The 20,775-nt window shown below is 41.6% G+C and overlaps 3 protein-coding genes across 15 annotated transcripts in view; 1 reads left to right on the top strand and 2 right to left on the bottom strand.

Annotated features, from left to right (window-relative positions):
- Nucleotides 1-220: 220 nt before the first annotated feature.
- On the bottom strand, nucleotides 221-3,959 carry LOC100876761 (dipeptidyl peptidase 9). The gene is made up of 10 exons (XM_003703456.3): nucleotides 3,473-3,959; nucleotides 3,238-3,372; nucleotides 3,000-3,162; nucleotides 2,685-2,926; nucleotides 2,301-2,612; nucleotides 1,946-2,232; nucleotides 1,556-1,884; nucleotides 1,241-1,492; nucleotides 905-1,177; nucleotides 221-847 (listed from the first exon to the last, which is right to left on the bottom strand). Exons 1-10 carry the CDS (start codon nucleotides 3,640-3,642, stop codon nucleotides 500-502), a joined length of 2,511 nt encoding a protein of 836 aa, XP_003703504.1. The 5' UTR covers nucleotides 3,643-3,959; the 3' UTR covers nucleotides 221-499.
- A 3-nt stretch (nucleotides 3,960-3,962) lies between these two features.
- Nucleotides 3,963-20,775, top strand: part of LOC105662556 (uncharacterized) — a 39,647-nt gene continuing 22,834 nt past the window's right edge. Inside the window, exons 1-4 of one of the 7 annotated variants that reach the window (XR_013040637.1) lie at nucleotides 4,220-4,389; nucleotides 4,482-4,595; nucleotides 4,825-5,285; nucleotides 5,928-8,285. Coding sequence is in view for 3 of the 7 variants with exons in the window: in XM_076540306.1 (XP_076396421.1) it covers nucleotides 4,488-4,595 (108 nt within the window). In the remaining 4 variants the exon portion in view is untranslated. Of the gene's footprint in view, nucleotides 4,057-4,166; nucleotides 4,390-4,426; nucleotides 5,286-5,369; nucleotides 5,707-5,927; nucleotides 8,286-20,775 lie in introns of those variants that run through there. The other 6 variants (XM_076540306.1, XM_076540307.1, XR_013040638.1 and 3 more) reach the window with 6 other exon arrangements.
- The window catches only part of msi (RNA-binding protein musashi), a 111,534-nt gene continuing 99,695 nt past the window's right edge, over nucleotides 8,937-20,775 (bottom strand). For all 7 annotated transcript variants that reach the window (XM_076540288.1, XM_076540290.1, XM_076540293.1 and 4 more), the window contains one exon: nucleotides 8,937-20,316. In XM_076540288.1, coding sequence (XP_076396403.1) covers nucleotides 19,447-20,316 — 870 coding nt within the window. In that variant the 3' untranslated portion in view covers nucleotides 8,937-19,446. The remainder of the gene's footprint in view (nucleotides 20,317-20,775) is intronic.

Genomic DNA, 20,775 nt, shown 5'->3' with positions numbered 1-20,775 from the left:
GAAGACAATATCTTGTAAGTACAACAAAGGAAAAATTCTAAAAAGATTTATGCAGATCTAGTAATATCCATCTATGTATATATGTATATATGTACAAACGAATTACGAGTATTGTCAATTTTTCTTAAAAAAGTAGCACTACAATTTTATGCTTATAAATTTTTATCGTTCATTAAATCGGCTACGAGTTTCATTACCTGTTTCGCGATGGCTGTATTTATTGTTTTTTTTTTTTGTTAGAAACAGAGAAAATGCTCTTTATACGTAGACACGTAGAATTTTCAGCTGTTTTTATTGTAAATTTTAAGTGTAAAATCATAATACTGTTTGAATAGTAGTTACGGACTTTATACAAAATATAAGGTTCGTGTTAAACACCATCGCGAACATAAAGACACGAGAAACAACTTTTAATTTCTTTAATCTATGTACATAATGTAATGGCAGTCACTCAAATTGTTAAAATCTTGTCATAATCAACTGAACAAAAACAATGCATTTATAAATGGTTTTGTAAGAATGACAGTAGCGTGGTCTCATAATGTTTACTGGCATCCAAACTTCTAAGACTATGTCTTTCGTTCGGATAAACTTGCAGTTGATACGGTTTGCCAGATTTGACAAGAGCATTAATCAGTTGACTCGTATGAAAAAAGTGCACGTTTTCATCTATAAGTCCGTGAATTATTAACAATCTATTTTCTTCGTCCGGGAATTTATCCACGTATGTTAGAATCGATCCTGCCATATATCCATGGGGATTATTTTGAGGTAAATCCATGTAACGTTCAGTGTATCCAGTGTCGTAAAAGTTCCAAGAAGTAACTGGTGCACCCGCTATCGCCAACTGAAAATATTAACGTGAAAGCGTCTGTCGCAAACTTCTACACGCTCATGAAAATACCTTAAATATTTCCGGGTATTGTATCAAGCCCATCAGACTTAAATATCCTCCGTAAGACCAACCGTGTAAGGCTACGCGATTCAAATCTATGTATCCAGTACTTTCCGCCAACCATTTCAGTACTTCGACTTGATCGTTTAACTCGACTGTTCCCATTCTGTGTTGCAAATGACTCTCAAATACTAAGCCTCTGTGATGAGAACCGCGCGAGTCAATTAATACTACACAGTACCCTTGAGCAGCTAACATGTGCATCCTCAAATGCCTCATTCCCTGAAATATATGAATGTACATTGTGCAGAAACAAATATCAATTTAAGCTTCTAGAATGCTTACTTTAAATGTATTCGATACTAATTGTACTTCTGGACCACCATAAACGTTCAGTATCGTAGGATACTTTACGCCACTTTGAAAATTATGCGGTTTAAAAATCATGGAGTAAATGGTATCGCCACAGGATATCTTGTGAGTATAAATTTCTGGCGCAAATAATTCGGATTCAGGAACCGACGGTTCCAGTAAATAGCCCACAGGCGTTAAAGAAATACTTTCCACCGTCCAATCTGATTGCGATATTTTAAATACCTGAAAGAAGCATTGGTTGTCACAAAATTTCGTCTAAATTTATCTGTCACAAGAGAATCGTACTTGACAAGTGGGTAATGTTTTGATGGAGCTGTAAACGGTCACTAGCATCGTACATTCCTTATTAAAATATATGCTGTTGTGACTATAACCTGGCCTCGTGAGTAACCTTATTTCTAGTGGGCGACGAAGAGACACGGCATAAACGTGTTGTTCTAACGGACCTTCGCGCAAGCCGCAAAAATAAACGATTGAGTTGGCTTCGTCTACCCACAACTTTTTACCTAATACTTCCCACTCTCCTTGAGTTAAAGCAACTTTAGAAGTAACTCGAGGTTGTAAGAAAATACTATCCATTCTATCCAACGGTTCTTCCACTTCATTGTTCATACCTGCAAAGAAACATACATGAGTCTCACGAACTTTCGCGATACATGCTTATTAGGATTTTACCTGCTATACTGGATGTAATGAGATACAGATGTCTAAAATCAGATTCCTCGCTGCCCCACAAGAATTTCACTTCTGTAGGATCGTTGGACGGTAAAAAATACAAGAGATCGTTAACGTTTATCCAAATTGAACTTTCTTCGGAATATATTACTTGTACGCTCGCCGATGAAGGCGTGAAGTGATTCTCTGAATTGTAAATGTTCGGTGGTGGCTCACAGAAATTATCTATGGATAATAAAACTAATTCGAGCTTTTGCTGCTTCCTGTCTAACAGCTGGACCCAGACACTACATTCGTACAAAACATTTTAATTACAGAAATTATATACTCGTTAAAAACAATGTTTCTGACTTACTATTGTGCATCCGGAGTCCATCCCACTCTCACTACATATTCCATCCACGGAAACATAATATGTAGGGGATATTGGAGCTCCAGTATATCGATATCAACGATTTGTAACGTTTCCGTTAATCGAAATTGCACCATCTTCAGATTACTTCTGGCATTGGGTGTGCCAGCTCTGGGAAATCTAAATTCGTCAATTTCATCAGAGTTTGACGTCGATGGGAAACAAAATATTTTTACGTCACTTTCGTCAACTTCCTCGTATACTATTCTGTAAACGCCATCGCTAGATTTTGGTTGCCACCAATAACCGGTATACCTAAGTAAACACAAACATTTTATCAGAATGCATCAGTTCAAACATCTGTTATCACGTTACAAAGTATGTTACCTAGTAAATTCTTCTTGCATTACGTAAGAAGGAGTTCCAGCAGTAAGAGGATCATCTGCTAAACTTCTTCCACCTTTTCTCGCGTGAGTTAGTCTTACAGAAGAACCTGTGATGCTGTGGGACAGATACAAATCCCCTGAGCATGTATGAGCAATTAATGCATTGTTCCAAGGACAAATTTGTGGACATAATTTTGCACCTGATGTTGACATACGAATTTCAGATGGAAAAAGAGGTCCAGCCTAATATATAAACATTTTTACTGTCTTGTTATTTTAACTGTATACGAAAGTGAAAGAATATAAAAATTAGTACCATGAATCCTGTGTCTATACATTGATATAGACTACTGGCAGCCGGAAAAACTAATTTTCCACTATCCAAATGAATTTCATAACTAGTGATACCCCATGTGGCTAATCTTTTTCTTTCCCATAACAACTGTTCTTCCTTCGATAATCTTTTGGTACTCGATACTCTGCAAACAGATGGATTATTTTAATAGCGCCTCAAGAGAAAACCATTGGTATCTACTGATGAAGAGTAATATTACGTTTGAAAATTTGCTTCAATAACAGGTTGCCAGTGAAGTCGATAGCCATTAGCATGATCCGAATGAGCAATATCCACGTACAATAAGGTAGTTTCCCATCCATTACTCGGACTACTAAGAAAATATATTCTGGTCCTAAAAATAAAAAATGTATTTCGCTCGAAAATGTTGGATGATATAGAAGAGAATATTGCTACACTGATAAGGGTTATGTTCCGAGTTCAATATTCCCTACCTTCCATCGGGTAAAGACCGAAACGTTATGGATCCAGGTACAGAACCAACAGATACTCCAGACAATTTTCTACGTAGATCACTGACAACGCCTCTTAATTCGGACCAACATCTTTGCGTTACCGTGGTGTCAGTCAGGGTCCGGTCGCCCCTTTCGTTACAAGTCTCCATATTTTTTCCGTCTCTATCTCTGTTTTCGATGAGTCATTTATAAAGAAGACAACACTTTGGCACAATCATGTCAAACAGTTTTCGAAAAGCGATATCGTATCGCTGTGGATTTCGTGAAATCTGCGATAGCCGCGCATACAGCTTATTTTTAGGTTATGTCCGTAGACGGTTCTCACTTTCACCTTCTCCCCGAACTCGGCTTCTCCCTTCTCTCGTCAACCCACGACCACGGCATTAATTTTATCAAATCACGAGTTTCGGCTTTTTTATTCGAATGGAGTGCCAAAAATTTTCCGCGGCCTGTCACCGCTTATTTATATGACAATTCTACCCTTTAGCCCTTACAAATATACATGTATGTATTTATTTTTATTGTCATAGAGAAGTAACACGTGAGACTAGACTGTCATTGCGGTAAGATAATGAACCTTTCTTTTTTTATTGAGTTATCTTGAAAATAAAAAAGATCTTGATTCTTTTTGGCGGATATTTATGTGATGAAGTTATACGGAAATTATTTTTAGGATATATCGAATTTTTTCGAGGCAAAGTCGAGGTCACGTGATTCTTTCCCTCGTTTTTTTTATCCTTCCTGAAATGTGTCAGTATACTCCATAAATCGATGCTTTTCTGTTATAATCGAAGCAGATGAAGAGGTATAAGAAATTGAAACAGACAAAATCGTTTTCATCAACATTTCTCTTTATTGCAGAATAACTTTGAGGACAGAAATAAAATATTCTTGAGGTGTGTCAACAAAATTAAGATTTTGTAATAGGTTATTTTCTATGGTTAATTTTTACAGTATTGCAAGTATATTAAGACATGTTTTTGATTAGAGAACGATGGTCGGTCATTTGAGAATACCTCACTGTCTAGTGAAGAAGCCTTTTACAGTCAGTATAGGAAAGTTGGATTTTTATTCCTTGAAGACGGTCAAGAAGGAATATTCGGTAAGGATATTAATTTTATTCGCTTCGTAAAATTCTGAGTGAAAAGAAATTCGTAATATTAGAACATATATTTAAAAAATTATTAAAGGAACCGTATGAATGTTACACTGTACATCAAGGTGGAATATTTCGACGATACGTTATTTAGGAAATAAAGAAACGACGCTTAACGTCATTCGAAAAAGTTCTTCGATTTATCTTTTCTTATAGCTCATACTTTCTGCTTCAGGGTATCCGGAACGTTTTTCTCTTTTATGTGGGTTACCCAGCAAGTCACTAAAAGCTCTCGTAAATATGGCATGCATCGATTTAAATATTAAACGTAGGCTCGTGAGCGCCATGTAAAACGAGCCTGACCAGTTACGCAACTTAGCTACTGTTTCGGCCTGATTAAAATCGGATTCTCCACTTGGAGTCGCGACGAGTTACGAACAGGTGGTTAGCGTCATCGGTGGTCGACGTAAATGGGGCTCAAAGGCCGCGCACATGGTACACAGGAATAACTTTATTCGATAACATGGCCGAAAAGGGGCAGATAGAAAATGGGCTCGATTTCATTATTGTTTTATAGCGTTTTGGTCACAGAGGGTGCAATCGATCAGTCGCAATCGATACCGCAAGGTCATTGGCTGCAAGATGACATCTTTTGACTAAATACAACTTTAATATCTCTCTTCAATTTTTATCTTGGTAGCTACATTTTTATCTTCATACTTTTATTTTTATTTTGGTAATTACATTTTTATCTTGATACTTTTATTTTTATTTTGACAGGTACCATTTTTATCTGGATACTTTTATTTTTATTCTGTCAGGTACCATTTTTATCTTCATACTTTTATTTTTATTTTGGTAATTACATTTTTATCTTGATACTTTTATTTTTATTTTGACAGGTACCGTTTTTATCTGGATACTTTTATTTTTATTTTGACAGGTACTATTTTTATCTTCATACTTTTATTTTTATTTTGGTAATTACATTTTTATCTTAATACTTTTATTTTTATTTTGACAGGTACCATTTTTATCTGGATACTTTTATTTTTATTTTGTCAGGTATCATTTTTATCTTCATGCTTTAATTTTTATTTTGGTAATTACATTTTTATCTTCATACTTTTATTTTTATTTTGACAGGTACCATTTTTATCTGGATACTTTTATTTTTATTTTGTCAGGTACCACTTTTATCTTCATACTTTTATTTTTATTTTGACAGGTACCATTTTTATCTTGATACTTTTATTTTCATTTTGGTAATTACATTTTTATCTTCATACTTTTATTTTTATTTTGAACGTGGTATTTATTTTTAATTTTTGGTTTTAGCAATAGTGGAATAAATCGACAGGCGTAGTCTCACGTAGAACCGAGGAAGAATAAGCAAGAAGAGAGAGCCGGTCAAGCCGAGCCTAGGGCATCAAAGATTTAAGCTTCGTATCTCTTAAAGCCGTCATTCGTCCCTTACACGCCCACTCGTACATGTCTCCTACCCTCCATTGTCTCGGTTCTACCAAACGGTAAACTATTTATCAGCAGTCTGAAACGAGTTACCGCGAATGTGCATTTCGCCGCAGCAGCTTTTTCTCGATTCACGTACTCGCGTGAATGTTTCAAGGACAGGTACTTCTCGGTTTACGTGAACTTCGGCTACTTCCACCTAAAAAGGGTGATTCAAGGAACGGGGAGCGACAGCTCGAGGACTCTACGTCCTCTGTTGAATACAGGAAATTTTTAGAAATAGGTAAAAAACGAGGAATATTTAGCAGAGGTAAATTTTTGTTAATTATAGATATGTGTTTTGAAACGTGCTAGTTGAATTGATTTAGTAAAGAGGTAAATTTTTGTTAATTATAGATATGTGGTTTGGAAGGTCTCGATGCTAGTTGAAATGCGAGACGCTTCCTTGGAGCTCGTTCAACTCGCTACATAATGCAGCTGGTTATATTGAATACTCCGCGGCAAAGTGATAAAGAAATCCGCGAAAAGCTCCCTAGACTGACGTTTACGGAATATTAGATAGACGTGTTTCAGAAGGATTTGAACGTATTTCATTCTCTTCCGCAATTTTTCATTGGGGAAAAATGGGGTTTAACGATTCTTGATCGATAAAACGCGATAAATCGTACAAAGGGTGGGTAACCACCCTTATGAAATGCTCCATTTCCCCTTTAAGCTAATATCGTTCGAACGGCTACTTACGGCCACTGATTTGTAATGCAATTTTCTGCCTAGCTAAAGTCTCGGATAAAAATAACGTTTCCCTATTAATTCGATAAGGATTGTCTGAATTTTCCTATTACTCACCTGTTCTATTTTCTGGACAGAAGATAAATAAGTAAAAATCATTGCCCATGATCGTGGAATCGCGTGACCGCGTTTCGTGACGCGATTCACCCTCAGAAAACAAGGAAAAACAGAAGGGAAAAGCCCAGACGATTTACGCTCGTGAATTTTTTGCTATTCCCGTATTCTCGGTTCTCCAACCCCGGTGACCTTAATACCTTCCCCAGTCAATTATGAAAACTGAAATACGAGGAAAGTTTCCTGTTCGTAATAGATCCGTTTTCTCGTTCTTCGATCGACGTCCAAGATGGCGGATACATCGATAGGGTATCCATTCGGGAGTGGATGCGTGTAAATGTGCTCCGCTCGCATCTTTAGGGTGAAAATATGCCCGCCTGTTCCGGATATATCGCGTCGCTTCGTGCTGTTGCGATATTACGCTGGAGGATATAAAAGGGGAGAATATAAACGCGTGGCACGAACTTATGCTATCGAATTACGGTCATCGTTTTTCTGTCACGTGTATTAGACTTCGTCTGCCTTTACTTGCTTCGATATTTTTCTTTCTTTGTCTATTAACTAGAATTTGATGTCTGTTAAAATTTAAGGATATTAAAATATTTTATGTTTAGCTAGGCTATGCAAAGTTTAGGAATAAAGCAAGTTTTAGGGCAAACTTTAATATTGTAGTCAAGTTTGCAACATCTGCAATGTGCAACAGAGACATTAAGGTCAATAAACAATTTAATATTTGTTTATTCTTTTCTTCTTTTCTCAATTAACTTGCTGTACTATTTGTTATATGTTCATAGCTTAGAATTGAAGAAAATTAAGATATTTTATATTCAGCAAGACTATGCAAAGTTTGGAATAAAGCAAGTTTTGGAGGAAAGTTTAAAATTGTAGTCAAGTTTGCAACATTTGTAATGAGCAACAGAGACATTAAGGTCAATAGACAATTTAATATTTGTTTATTCTTTTCTTCTTTTCTCAATTAACTTGCTGTACTATTTGTCACATGTTCATAGCTTAAAATTGAAGAAAATTAAGATATTTTATATTCAGCAAGGCTATGCAAAGTTTAGGAATAAAGCAAGTTTTGGGACAAACTTTAATATTGTACTCAAGTTTGCAACATTTGCAATGTGCAACAGAGACATTAAGGTCAATAGACAATTTAATATTTGTTTATTCTTTTCTTCTTTTCTCAATTAACTTGCTGTACTATTTGTCATATGTTCATAACTTAAAATTGAAGAAAATTAAGATATTTTATATTCAGCAAGGCTATGCAAAGTTTAGGAATAAAGCAAGTTTTGGGACAAACTTTAATATTGTAGTCAAGTTTGCAACATTTGCAATGTGCAACAGAGACATTAAGGTCAATGTACAATTTAACATATGTTTAACTAAAAATTACAAACGTGTATCAATTTTAAAATGTCAGTCAAGTTTGCAACATTTGCAATGAGGAACAGGGACACTAAGGTCAATGTACAATTTAACATATGTTTAACTAAAAATTATAAACTTGTATCAACTTTAAAATGTGAGTCAAGTTTGCAACATTTTCAACGTGCAGTAGACATTAAGGTCAATGAACATTTTAACATTTGTTTAATCAAAAGTCACAGAAATTACCTGAAGTAAAGCGAAAGTTTTAAACCTGTTGCGTCCAAAATACCGTAAACGCAGAAACTAATCGATGAAACCGCTTACGAAAATCAATCCCAAGAAATATATTTGAGACACCGCAGGAATACGAGCTAATATTTCTCGAAGGGAGAAAAAGGTACGGTGAAATTTCCGTGCTTTTTTCCCATGGCGACCGCAATTTAGCCGACAGGGACGTACATAACGCGTGCCCTTGGGGGTCCAATATCGATTTCCGTCTGGCCTCTAGCGTAATACCTACCTGTATCTGCTCCTTTTCTTCGCAACCTATTTTTTCGAAAGGCAAGGAATTCAGGGAAAGAATGCATCTTTTCTTCGAATGATCCATCTTTGGGAGATATAAGAGTGGAAACTTTTATATGGACAAAAAGTCACGTGTAATAATGATAATGATAATGATAATCGTATTAACTAAGGTAGTGACAAAAATAAATCGCAACGATACAAATAAGTCTTACGGTTCATAAATTAATAGTAATTCCGCCTTTCTCCCGCGGGACATCTTCTTGCCGCTCTTCCCTCGATTTCTTCGTTCCTTCCTTCGGGAGTCCCTCTATGCCGGTATCGCGCTTTCGTGACTAGACAGACTAGTTTCGAAATCGTCGAAAACGTGGAGCATGTTACAACGTAGATATATTTTAAGTTCAAGACCAAGCTCCATACCGTGCTCGACGTTTTTGGCGATGTAACAATTCTAATTTGACGCTCGTATAATAAAAATACACTCGTAATATATACAGCGTTTGTACTCGAAATAAAGCGCTCGATGGAATGATAAAACGTTGCGCTAACATAAGAAGTTGGTTATCCATGACAGCCTTTTGTTCCTTCCCTCGTTGAAAGAATTGGAAAACGCTTGTATCACATAAGTGGAATGATTCCGCAAAATAAATCCGAAAGATTCTAGAAATCGAGAAAGCGAGCGTACTTGTTGGCGCTAATTAACCCCTCGCTCGAGTTAGGCCACATCGTCGTCGACCTACGGAAACTGATTCGTACACTTTGTTTCCGTGTTATCGACAGAGAATAACGCTTCTTGGAAATTCGTTGCAATAACGTTTACGGGTGAAAATACGCCTCTCTCCCTTTTTGTCGTTTTATTGGCTACAGATCGACCGTCGATACCTTCGACGAAAATACATGTCGCTCTACGATAAACTCTAATTATTCCAATACATCAGCTGCAACTATTGACTAAATGTGTCGATTCAATTATTAAAGGATGCTACTTGTCTACGATGTTGCAAAATCATTCAAGGAGGTGAAATCAACCGTTCGTTCGTTCGCGCGTCCATGGAGGTTGCTCCATGCACACGCGTTTCCTTCTATGATCTCACATAAAAAAGTTCGTCTAATCAACGGGAATCGTTGATCGTACAAAAACCATGAACAAAAAATCTCACTACTCTTGCATCAACCATTAAACAAGTCAGCCCAAAGAAACGCTTCGCTCTTGTCGGTTCGGGAAGTGAAACCTACTTTCTTTGCATACTTCAACAAACTACTCGTTTATGTTAAACACAAAGGGAGACGTTGAATACAAACGGAGAGGGTAGTTCACAGAACTTCGTTATATTTCGAAAGTCGACGAATACAGGATCGCGCGAATCTTCGGTTCTTCTTTTAAACGCTAGACCGAGGGATGAGTAATTTTCACTAAACGCGTGCAAAAATAATCCCCCTTTATTGTCACTCACCTGTAGTCTCAATCCGTTCGTTTTGCGTAAACGCAAATATTCTATCGCTCACCCCTATGATCGAAAGTCAATTACACGCACTCATGCTCTGTTAATTACAAAGTCGCGGAGCTCTCGGGAAATAAAGGAACCAAGGGAGCTACGAGGGTACGCTATCAGCCGTCGGGGAAATTCGAAAACGTTGACAAACGGCCAATAGCGTAAAGGGATCAATTAGCTACTGGAAATACTAATATTTATAAATATGTACATACACACGCGCCGCAATCGATACGGCGCTTCATTTACACTGTAAATACGGTGGAAATGTTTAGTTCGGTGGATCAGGTCCGCATCTCGAAGATTTCTTCCTCGAAAAAAAAATTCTTGCCGATAAATATTCGAGGTATTTCACCCCTCGTAGATCGAAACTCAGGGCAGTTTTTCTACCTCGGGACAAGTTTTTCATATTTTAAGAACCCGATGGATAGGGGTGAAAAATAAGAGATATCACTAAGCCATATTAGCATGGAATAAGAGTGTTTTTAATGTTTTCAACAACAACAGGTACAGTAACCAGTCTACCTGCAGTAAGTACGTTGGTAATTCTTTCCGTTTCTTTCACGCGCATCCTTTCGTTCTCGCAGCCACTCACATGTACACCAGACACGCACCCAACCCACGCACGCGTTCTCTCGCAGTTCCTTTCTTTTGTCTTCGTACCCGACTACCAAATCCTTATTACTGTCTTTTTGCCTCTTACCCATTAAACGGAGTAAGTAATTAATTATATAAGTTCGCTACACATCGTGTTAACTATTCGGCTGTCTAGCTAGCTGACTATACTAGTTACGTTACGGATTTCGGGTTAACCTACTGGCTACGATTTCGTGATCTTTCCAATAAACTGGATCGCGTGTTCTATATGCATTGATCTCGGATTATTGTTCCGAGAAGCGAGTCTCGTGACGAACCGACACAGGAGAAAAGAAAGATGGAATAAAACGAAATTTGAATCGAAGGTAATTCGATGCTCTTATTGGAAAGTCAGTGGATCGTCGCCCGCCGGGAATGCTTGCGGGGTGAGAAATTGCGCTACGTCGAAGCTTCGTCCACAGAACACACGGAAAAATATCTTAAGAATCGTATACACGTCAACTCTCTAAGGAATAACTTATTTGGGGCGACTTTTTAGTGGAATTCAAAGGATTATTTAAAAACTTTTCCTTTCGATGCTACGGGGATTTCATCGACGCTACGAATTTAATTCACACTCAAATTTTCTATACTTCAAGCTTAGGCAAAAATTTAGGATTATAATTTTTAAGGTTCAATTATAATAAAGATTCGATAATATATCGTTGAATATAAAATACATATTCGTTCTATTTTAATAGAACGAACTTGTTTATATTATACTTATAAACAAGTAGTTTTGATTGACCGCATCGAATTGTAGAGCAAGTTAAATACTTTTGTATGTTACAAAAATTAAAATTCAACAATCTATGACACTAAGTTGGTAGCTGACGTGATTCTGAATAAAATTTCCCTTTGCAAGAATAAAGTTTGAAGCTTCGTTTTTGAATTATTAAGGAAAAACGCGGGGTAATCAGACCGCGAGGGTTGCGCATGCGCAGACGTTCAAAGATGGCGCTCCTATATCTGCGCGCGCATCGCGTTCTGACTGCTCCGTGTTTTTTCTTAATAATTCAAAAACGAAGCTTCAAATCCAATTTTTGCAAAGGAAAATTTTGTTCAGAATCAAGTCAGCTACCTCCTAGTGGACTTACATTAATTTTGAGACATTCTGTATGCGTTAACGAATGAGTAACACCAAATTGATGCAACATTTCAACTTTATCTGTTTCAATACACTCGTGACGCACACTACGGTTGTAATATAAGACTCGTATTTCCACAGCAACTTTCTGCCTTAATTCTAATTATAATCAAGGATGTAACGAATGTTATTTTCGACCAAATTCGTAGCATCGATCACCGCGTCAATGCCTCTATTTTCCGCTCAGCCGAAACAATGATTTCGAATAATCGAGCGAGGATAACAAAGTGGAAACGATGACGACAAAATGGCACGTTGGACAAAACATATCGAGACTACTAAAAGGATAACGATGATAATGATACTTCTAATGATATTGAATACCTGCAATTATCACGCGAGATATATTGCTACTGATTACGCTCTAAATAAGAGAAAAGCCTCGGATCGGCGGCTGCCGTCGACCAGGAAAAATGTCCTCGAAGAATATCTCTACCCGTTCTCGTCAGCCTTTGAATCTCGCCGATCGAGGAGCCGCGAAAACGAGGCTCGTTCTCGATTTTCTGCTCAGTCACGCGAGCACGTATCGATCTGTCCCTTCTGGGCTACGATCGAGCCGGCTACGCGTTTATCCCGGTTTGTACTTTTTCAACATCCTCGAGAAAGTTTCCCCTAATTGTCACCGCTCGAATGTCGACGCCTTTCCGCGTCGACTCGAGTCCTGCCGTTACTTTTGTCGCACGGTGTATAGCGACCCGTGGAAACGATATTCGCTAGCAATATCAAACGCGCTCGCTGAACATAGAGAGAAAGTCTGGTCTACTTTTCGAGTCGATAATAACGTTACGCCTTGCAAAAACGATCTTCCTCGCCTTTGTCGATACACGGGGTGTGTGAAAAGAAATCGCGGGCAAATTAAAAGATCCTCTCGTTAACGCTTCTCTTTTGCTCCTCCGGGTTTCAAGCCCAGAGACTTCGAACAATAGTTCGTTAAATACAGTTCGTGAAAACCCTGTGTTTATGTACAAAGTTTGATTCAACGAATATTTACAGACCGGAGAAATAATAGTTTGAAAATTTTTTAGACAACCGGTACCGAAAGTTGGACACCGTTTGAATGAAATTTCTTCAGAAACGCGAGTGAAAAAGTCTTATATCGATCACTTTTCGCGAAGGCAAATTTGACTCGAATCCGACGAACGTTTGCAAAAAATTTCCTCGTCCTATCGTCGTATATACGCATGTTTGTACATATATATAATCTATCTGTATGTATATATATATAATTTATTTATTAATCTCGTACGCGTAATATGTACGAATGTATACATATACTGGAAGAACAAGACGCCAAACAGTTTTGCCGGCTTCAAAAGAGCGCTACGAAAAACGCGCGGGTCCCATTTCGAAAGAGTGCCTCGAAAACGAAGGAAAAAGGCCAGCCATTATTGACTCGCCTATTTCTATACGAGTTCCGATCGCGACGAGCAACTCGATGTTACATCGAGCGTCTCCTTTTATCGCACCAAGCTCCAAATTAATTTATTATCGTGTTTAAGAATTTATTAGCTTGGTCGTAAAAGTGGACTTTCGAGTGCACCGCGCGTCTTTAGACTCGTATATTTCTCTTGTCGATGAAGGCGATGGCGGTAGGAGATGACGGGGTTGGATTATGGCAGCAGTGAACCGGTGTAGAGTGTTCCGTAACGCGTGAATTTTGTGACCACGCGTTACGAAGCACGAGCGACGGAGTTCCTCGGTACAGTTTTCCGAAAATGGTCTCTAAAACCGAGGAGCTCGTCACCTCGAATCATGCTGAGGCTTCGATTTTGCCCTCGTCGTCTCATTCCTACGAGACGTTATGTACAAACGCATGCACGAAACACTCTTTGCTTCGATGCTAGTGGAAACGAATCGAAAAGGTTCTGTAAAGGAGTCACGTCGGCGAGTTAACGAGAAAAGTTTGGAAAAACTCGGCGGGTATATCGAAACGTTTCCACGTAGAAAATTCATCGGCGACCGTGATCTTTCCCACTTTGTTCGATAATCGGGCAATTCTCGAAGTTCAATTCTGCGGAACGAATCGCACAAAAAGGAAAGAAGACGTTCGAATTATGCACGACGTCAACCGTTACTCTACCAACATTTATGTTACGCTAGCTCGCTAAAGGGATTTAGTCTTTATTATCGACGATAAATACTCGCTACACTTCGCACTATGTCTACGCTAGAAAGGATGCTCGTAGTGCGAGCCAACGGGAGTCGAAAATAGAAAAAAGAGGGGAAAGTCTTACCTGGTTTATTCAGCCGCCGTGGTCGCCTCTCGAATCCGAATCCATGGAAGTGGTTCTCTCTCTAGCGATCACTCAATTCTACTCTGCCTATGGGAATTAATATGCGTCTAAATCGTTCCTGGTTCTTCTCTCCGTCTCTCTTGTTTCGTCACCTTACATTCTCTCTCTCCCTTTCTCTCTCTATATATATACACACATATATCTTCGTTTTTGTTCGAGTTTACAGAGAGATCGTGGGGTTAAGGCACTCGAAGGGTTCCATCGACGATCGTAAAACAAGGGGAAGAACGATCGACGAGTGCACGGAGAAAGGGAACGGTAGTCTTCAAATCTAGCTTCGACTAAGGAATTACGGCCGAATTGTCGAGTAAAATGATATGTCGCGTGCGTCGATATGTAACGCGCCTCGCACGAAGTCGAAACACCGGGAACACGGTTCGAATTGGTCCATTCGGTACAAACGGTGCGTTTGAAAGATCGATCGGAATTCGGGGTGTCTCGTTCGGGAAGTCCGCTCTCGCGAGAAATCACAGCATGTACGTATAAAACGAACTACGATCTAACGTTCGTACTAAACTAACTCGACGATATGTACAGATATCGTTTCAACGACCAGGTTCCCACCGGGACTTTCTCCGTGCCGGGGGTGTCGGAGGTACGCTCGAGCAAAGGACCAGAAAATTTAGAGTAAAATCGAATTGAAACGTTTGATCGAGCGTACGTGGGATCGGGATGGATCTCTCACTTTCCAAGGCTTCCAGCGGCAAAACTTCTCGATTAACTCTTTGAGTCGAAACGCAAAGAGCTGCGATGAAAACGGAAACTGAGGGAGAGACGGTTCTCCGTCGATGCGAGATCGCCGGAGAACCTCGCGGTTTTATTTACTCTTACTTGTTGGTTAGAGCGCCAAGGATGATCTAGCTAAAATGCATGCGCTACAACAATTTCGCCGGCTGTCTCGAACAGCGTAAGCAACACGAGGAGGGAAGCAACGTCGTTGTCTCGGTACCGGAGGCTTTGTCATAAACGACTCGAAAATTTGTTCGAATGCTTCGATTACGGAGAAAGAACGCGTTTTCTCCCCGTTGCGTTCCGACCAACCAGAGAGCGCCGCGAAACGAGCGCCCAGCGGGGTTAACGAGGCTAGTTACGGCTTAATATTAATTAGCCAATTAGCGATGCGCTCTACGCCTCCGGCACGTCGACGGTTTCGACGCCACCGGGAGTCCGATCGAAGGGAAATCGGGACAAATAAACGTGGATAGACGCTAGTTCAGGGTTAAATTACACAAAGAGACACGAACGTGAGTATGCGAAAGGTATTACACAGCACCAAAAAAAAAACAGATGAAAGATTAAAGGTCGATTAAGGAACAGAAAATAGGAAGGGTAGGGTACACACAATACAGGTTAGCTACAAGTTTGAAACGAACTACTTTATTGGCAACTCATCTAGGCATCGAACTAAACTAAATAATCCGTCGTTTTTGTTGTTCTTCGCGTTCGCCGCCCTACGTGCTCTCTTTCGCTCTCACTCTCTCTCTTTCTCTCTCTCTGCCGTCTCGTTTCGCGATCGGGAATAAGGCTGATCCGAAAGAAAATGAAATTTTTCCTTCGGTTCGACGGATCAGCCTCGGACTTCGTTTGGATGTTACGCGCTCGCGTCTCGTTGCACGGTCGCTCCGTGTTTATGGCACAAAAACGAAATGAAGACGAAGATCGGCAACGAATCTCGAGCGCGCTTCGAGAATCTTTCGACGGCGACGATCAACGGCGATGCGCAACGATCATCGCAACTGTGAATGACAACAACGACGATAACAATAGTGGAGGCACATCGCCGAGGTATTCGGAGAGGATTGGGAAGGTCTTTCGTTGCCCGATCTAGTCGTTGCTATAGAAAACACGAGAAAAATTTATTGCAAAAAATGATAAAAAATCGAGTTGACTCACCGAGAGTTTAAGGGACGTGTCCCTAACGATTGACATTCAGTAGGCAATGTTTCGATTACAGCTTATCTTAGAGTACTCGAAAGTTGATGAGCAACGCGTTCGTCGATGGGTGCCTTTTTAGAGCTCGAAAAACAAAAGAAACGCGATCGAAAAGAAAAGAAAGGAAAAACAGTGAACGAAACGGAAAATAAACAAGGAAAAATTGATTAGATTTAGACGTTGGCGCTCGCTCGCGATCGTCGGCATTAAAAAAACGTACGTCACGACGAGGGCGGTGAAGGAACAACAGGATCCAGAAATCTAAAGATATTTTTCAACCAGCATGCTTTACCTACTAATCATTCTCAACTAATGGGTGGTTAGCTTTCATCAAAATACTAACTACGCTAAAAATTACTTTCGACATTCGCAATACGTGTAACCGTGTCTGTCTATACGTTGTGTATGCGTGAAATCAAGTAAAAAATGTACGTGTGAGCGTGTGTGTGTGTATGCGCGAGATGTTAGCATGTACAATACATGATATCACCGGCAGGTGTTATCAAAGGGGTTGAAAAAGGGCCGTAGGAAAAAAAGGAAGCGTTCGCGAAGGAGAGGGCAGGCTAGCTGTCAACGATGGATGGCGTCGATGCATCCCGAATCAAAATTCGATTCGAATTTCTGCATCGACTTTTTCATTAATAAAAAAAAAAAAACAGAAAAAATGCGACACGGGGAAAAAAGAGGACACCCCGAAATTGAAATTTAATCGACTCTTCTCCCTTTACGACTCTACCAAAAGAAAGAGAGAAGGGTGTCCTCGAGTTTAAGTACGCACCCATGTTCTCGAAACGGCGAATCGACGAAATACGCGTAGACCCTGGATAACAAAAACTAACGAAAAAAAAAAAAAATGTAAAATAAAATATGTTCTCTCGTTGATTACGCGCGCGTATATTTGCTTTTCGCGATTTCGTAAGGCGTGATTCGTTCTCTCGACTCTCGCTTATAACGCACGCGTCCGTTTTAACTCGCTTATCTGCTTATCGTTCTAAGCATCTTATAAGTAATAAATATCACTCGCGAGCTTTGTCGTCGTTAATATTACGGTACATGTTAAGTATATGTTAAGGTGTGTATATCACTATAGAATATTATTCGTCGTTCGAGGAGGACCCTCGAACTTCCTTTTGCTCCTTCCTTTTTTTTTCTTTTTCTACGTTCTTGTCCCTACCTCCTACGCTGGCGAACCAACGGTTATCGTTCAAACGATACTCAAAGTGTCAATCGCTTATTGCTCGAAAGTTGTCACACGCGTTTCGACGCGTCGCGCTTTTCTCGCCCTCGACTATTTTCATTTCTTTTCTCGTCCCTTTTTTTTCCGGCGTCGAATCGCGACGACTGCGCGTACGACTGCGTCGTCGATCTGTCGCTTTCGGAAATTAGCAGCCAAAAGGCTCGATAAATAAATAAATAAGCGAATGGATTGTTTTTAGAAGTTTTTCGGAATCGTTGGAAAGATCGAAAGCGGCGGTAGATCGAGTGTCGCGGGGTGCAGCCGTCTCGATCGAACGGTCGCGAGCGAGAAGGGCGCGGCACGCGTAGGCAGATACGTATATAAATTAAGTATCGACTCGTTTACGAACGCCTTAAGTGTCTAAGCTTAACCTAGTTGAAACTTACGAGTTAGGGTCGCTTAACTTACACTGAGCTAATCTCAATCTCGGTTTGCCGTTAGCAAAAAGTCGCTCGTTCGCGAATCTTACAATTAGTTATACCCGGGAACGCGAGTTCCCTCGAAACGCGTCTCCCGTTTCGCGCGCTCGAAAATCGCGTGGTCGCCACTTCGGTTCGCGCGATGGAGAAATATTGTCTTCCATTACTCGAAGAAAAATATATGTATACCTATCCGTTATTCTACGTAGACGCGTTCCTTGTACGTGTACGCCCGATTCGTTTTCCTCCGCGTACGCGTACCTTCGTCTCCTGCGGACGACTCGAACGGAAGCACGCGGCGAAACGATCGAGGAAAGGATCGCGCGTTACCCACGGAACTTGACAGAGTATTAAGAGTATCGAGGATGATTGCTCGAAAGAACGTCGACGAGGCTTTTGGCACTTTGATCGAGGCTGAGCGTCGCGCGACAACCAGGAGAGAACGTTCTCTGGAATGGAAGAAAAGAAATAAACGCCCCGTTTATCCGCGTGCTTCCGCTTCGTCCGAGTGCTCGGTCCTCGGGAATTCTCGAAACGGAAGAGAGCTCGTTCCGCGGTTTGGTTCGAAAGCTCGTTCACAACGTCCAAAGTTTGCTCTTCCGTTCTCTCTCTACCTCCCCTGTTTTATTGCTTCGTGGTCGAGATCCTTGAGAGTGGGGCGGCCGTTCACGGCCGCCGATATATATCGCTTAATCGATTAAGTAATTAAGTAATTAGTTAGTTATCGTACGGTTGGGCGCGACGGGAAGCCGGGAAACAACGCGGACGACGACGGCGCGACGCCGCGCCGCGCCTCGCGTTTAGGAGCATGCTATGATCTAACTAGGAACCTAACGAGTGTGGCGCAAACACAAAATGCGTGGAATAATCGCGTGGACAAAAAGAACACGAACGAGCCTCGCGCAGGCCAAGGTTAAAAAGATACAGCAATTTCGTTCGTTCGCTCTCTCTCTCTCTCTTTCGTTCTCGTCCAGGCACGCACGCACTCTCTCCCTCTTTTTCTCGCTTTTTTTTTTCTCATTTTCGTTTCATTTTCTTCTTCTTGTCTTCGATCCCTCTCTAATCGCTCGCTCGCGCTAATAAATTAATCGATAACGACAGTAAACGCGAGAAGAACGATTTCCGGCCAGGAAAGTCCTCGTGTCCTGCTCGAGGACGCGCTGCTCCGACTCCGACGCGCTTTTTCGCCCGCCAAGATCCTCTCGTTCCTCTTCTCTCCTCGCTGCTTTCGAGATCCCGTTCTTCTCCTTCCGCTCGGTTAGGCATAGTTTCGGAGAAAAGGTGAACAGCAGAAGACTTATCCGAGGAAGACTACTACTCTGTTCTACGGTTGGAAAGAACGCCCCGGAAGGGGCAGGGAAGGAAGACGGGAGACGGAAGCGCGTCGAAGAGGAGCGGACGGGAAGAGTGCGAGCGGCGTGAATCGAAGAGAAGAGTGTCCGGTTCGATCGGTGAATCCGCGAACGCGCGAATAGAAAAAAGCCTGCTTAGACGTACATTCCCATACCGTACATGGAGCCCCAATCGACGCCCTGGAAGCTGGACATGTCGACGTTGGTGAGCGAGTATCCCTGGTAGGGATTGGCGGGCGCGGCCGCGGCTGCGGCGGCTGGCGTCGCGGCGGCCGCTGCTGCCGCGGCTGCGGCCGCGGATGGCGGGGCCGGGGCCGGGGTCGGTGCAGCCGCAGCCGCGGCCGCGGCCACCGCCGCTGCAGGGATCGGATACGGCGCGTATCGGTAGGCGGAGAGGGCCGGATAACTGCTGGCGAACAGTTTGCCGTAGCCGGCGACGGCGTTTTGAACTTGAGCAGCCGCAGCCGCGGCCGCGGCCGCTTGTACTTGCGCCTGCGCCTGTGCGGCGACGATCTGGGACGCCGCGGCGACCGGTAAGGGCGGTTGGGGCGCCAGCCTGACGCCCAGGGCGCCCAACACCACCCTCTTGCCGAGGGCCAACGCGCCCTGTTGAACCGCCTCCTTCGGCTGAGCCTTCTTGCACTCCACTTTCTTGTTCTTGATCGTGTGAAAGTGAATCTCGCACACGCGATCCACCACGTCCTCGTTCTCGAACGTAACGAAACCGAAGCCACGGTGCCGTTTCGTCTGTTGGTCCATCAGCATCACCGTCTCCTCGACTTTGCCGAACTGGTTGAAGTAGGCCTTCACTTCCTCGCTGCTCGTGTCCTGACTCACGCCGCCAACGAAGATCTTCTTCGTGCGGTTCGCCTGTTTCGCGCGATTCTTTGGCGTCGCGTGTTTCGGGTCGATCTTCTTCCCGTCCAACGTATGAATCGGACACTTCAGCACCTTGTCCACGCTACCCGGCTCCGCGAACGTGATGAAACCGAAGCCGCGACTACGCTGTAACCGAACAAGCCAGAACGGCCACGATGCACAACGACCGTCTCTTTTATCCTCTTTTCTTTCTGTCCCTTCCTTCTCTTTGTCCCTTTCATTTATTTTTTTTTTTTCTTTATATTTCCGTTTCTTTCTCTCTCTCTCTCTCTCTCTCACTCGTTCGTTCTCTTTTTCTCGCTTTCCTCGCCCTATAATAGCCCGCGTACTATCTCGCTTTCGCACGCCTATCTCCGTGTCCCTTGGCTCTTCGACGAGCCACTGTCGCGATGCTTTTCTCCGCTGGCCGCATTCGCCTATCCGATTTTCCCGGCGGATCAATCGACGCCTAAATCTCGCGGTTACGAATCCGAACTTTTCGCGTTCGTCGAAAAGGTTTCTCTATCGTACACTGTATGTAAAAAAAGGTACCACGATATCTTCTCTTATGTACAATTAAACTAAATACTACCAAACTACCGTATA

This window comes from Megachile rotundata, chromosome 15 (genome assembly GCF_050947335.1).
Source record: "Megachile rotundata isolate GNS110a chromosome 15, iyMegRotu1, whole genome shotgun sequence".
NCBI classification, from domain to species: Eukaryota; Metazoa; Arthropoda; class Insecta; order Hymenoptera; family Megachilidae; genus Megachile; species Megachile rotundata.
This window is presented reverse-complemented; position numbering and strand designations above follow the sequence as displayed.

Bases quoted from the DNA above. Each gene is read 5' to 3' on its own strand.
- LOC100876761 (XM_003703456.3), bottom strand. From the start codon at position 3,642: ATGGAGACTTGTAACGAAAGGGGCGACCGGACCCTGACTGACACCACG. The intron at 3,163-3,237 runs GTAATATTACTC...ATCTGTTTGCAG, and splicing joins ATTGAAGCAAATTTTCAAAC to AGTATCGAGTACCAAAAGAT. The intron at 1,493-1,555 runs GTACGATTCTCT...TGCTTCTTTCAG, and splicing joins AAACATTACCCACTTGTCAA to GTATTTAAAATATCGCAATC.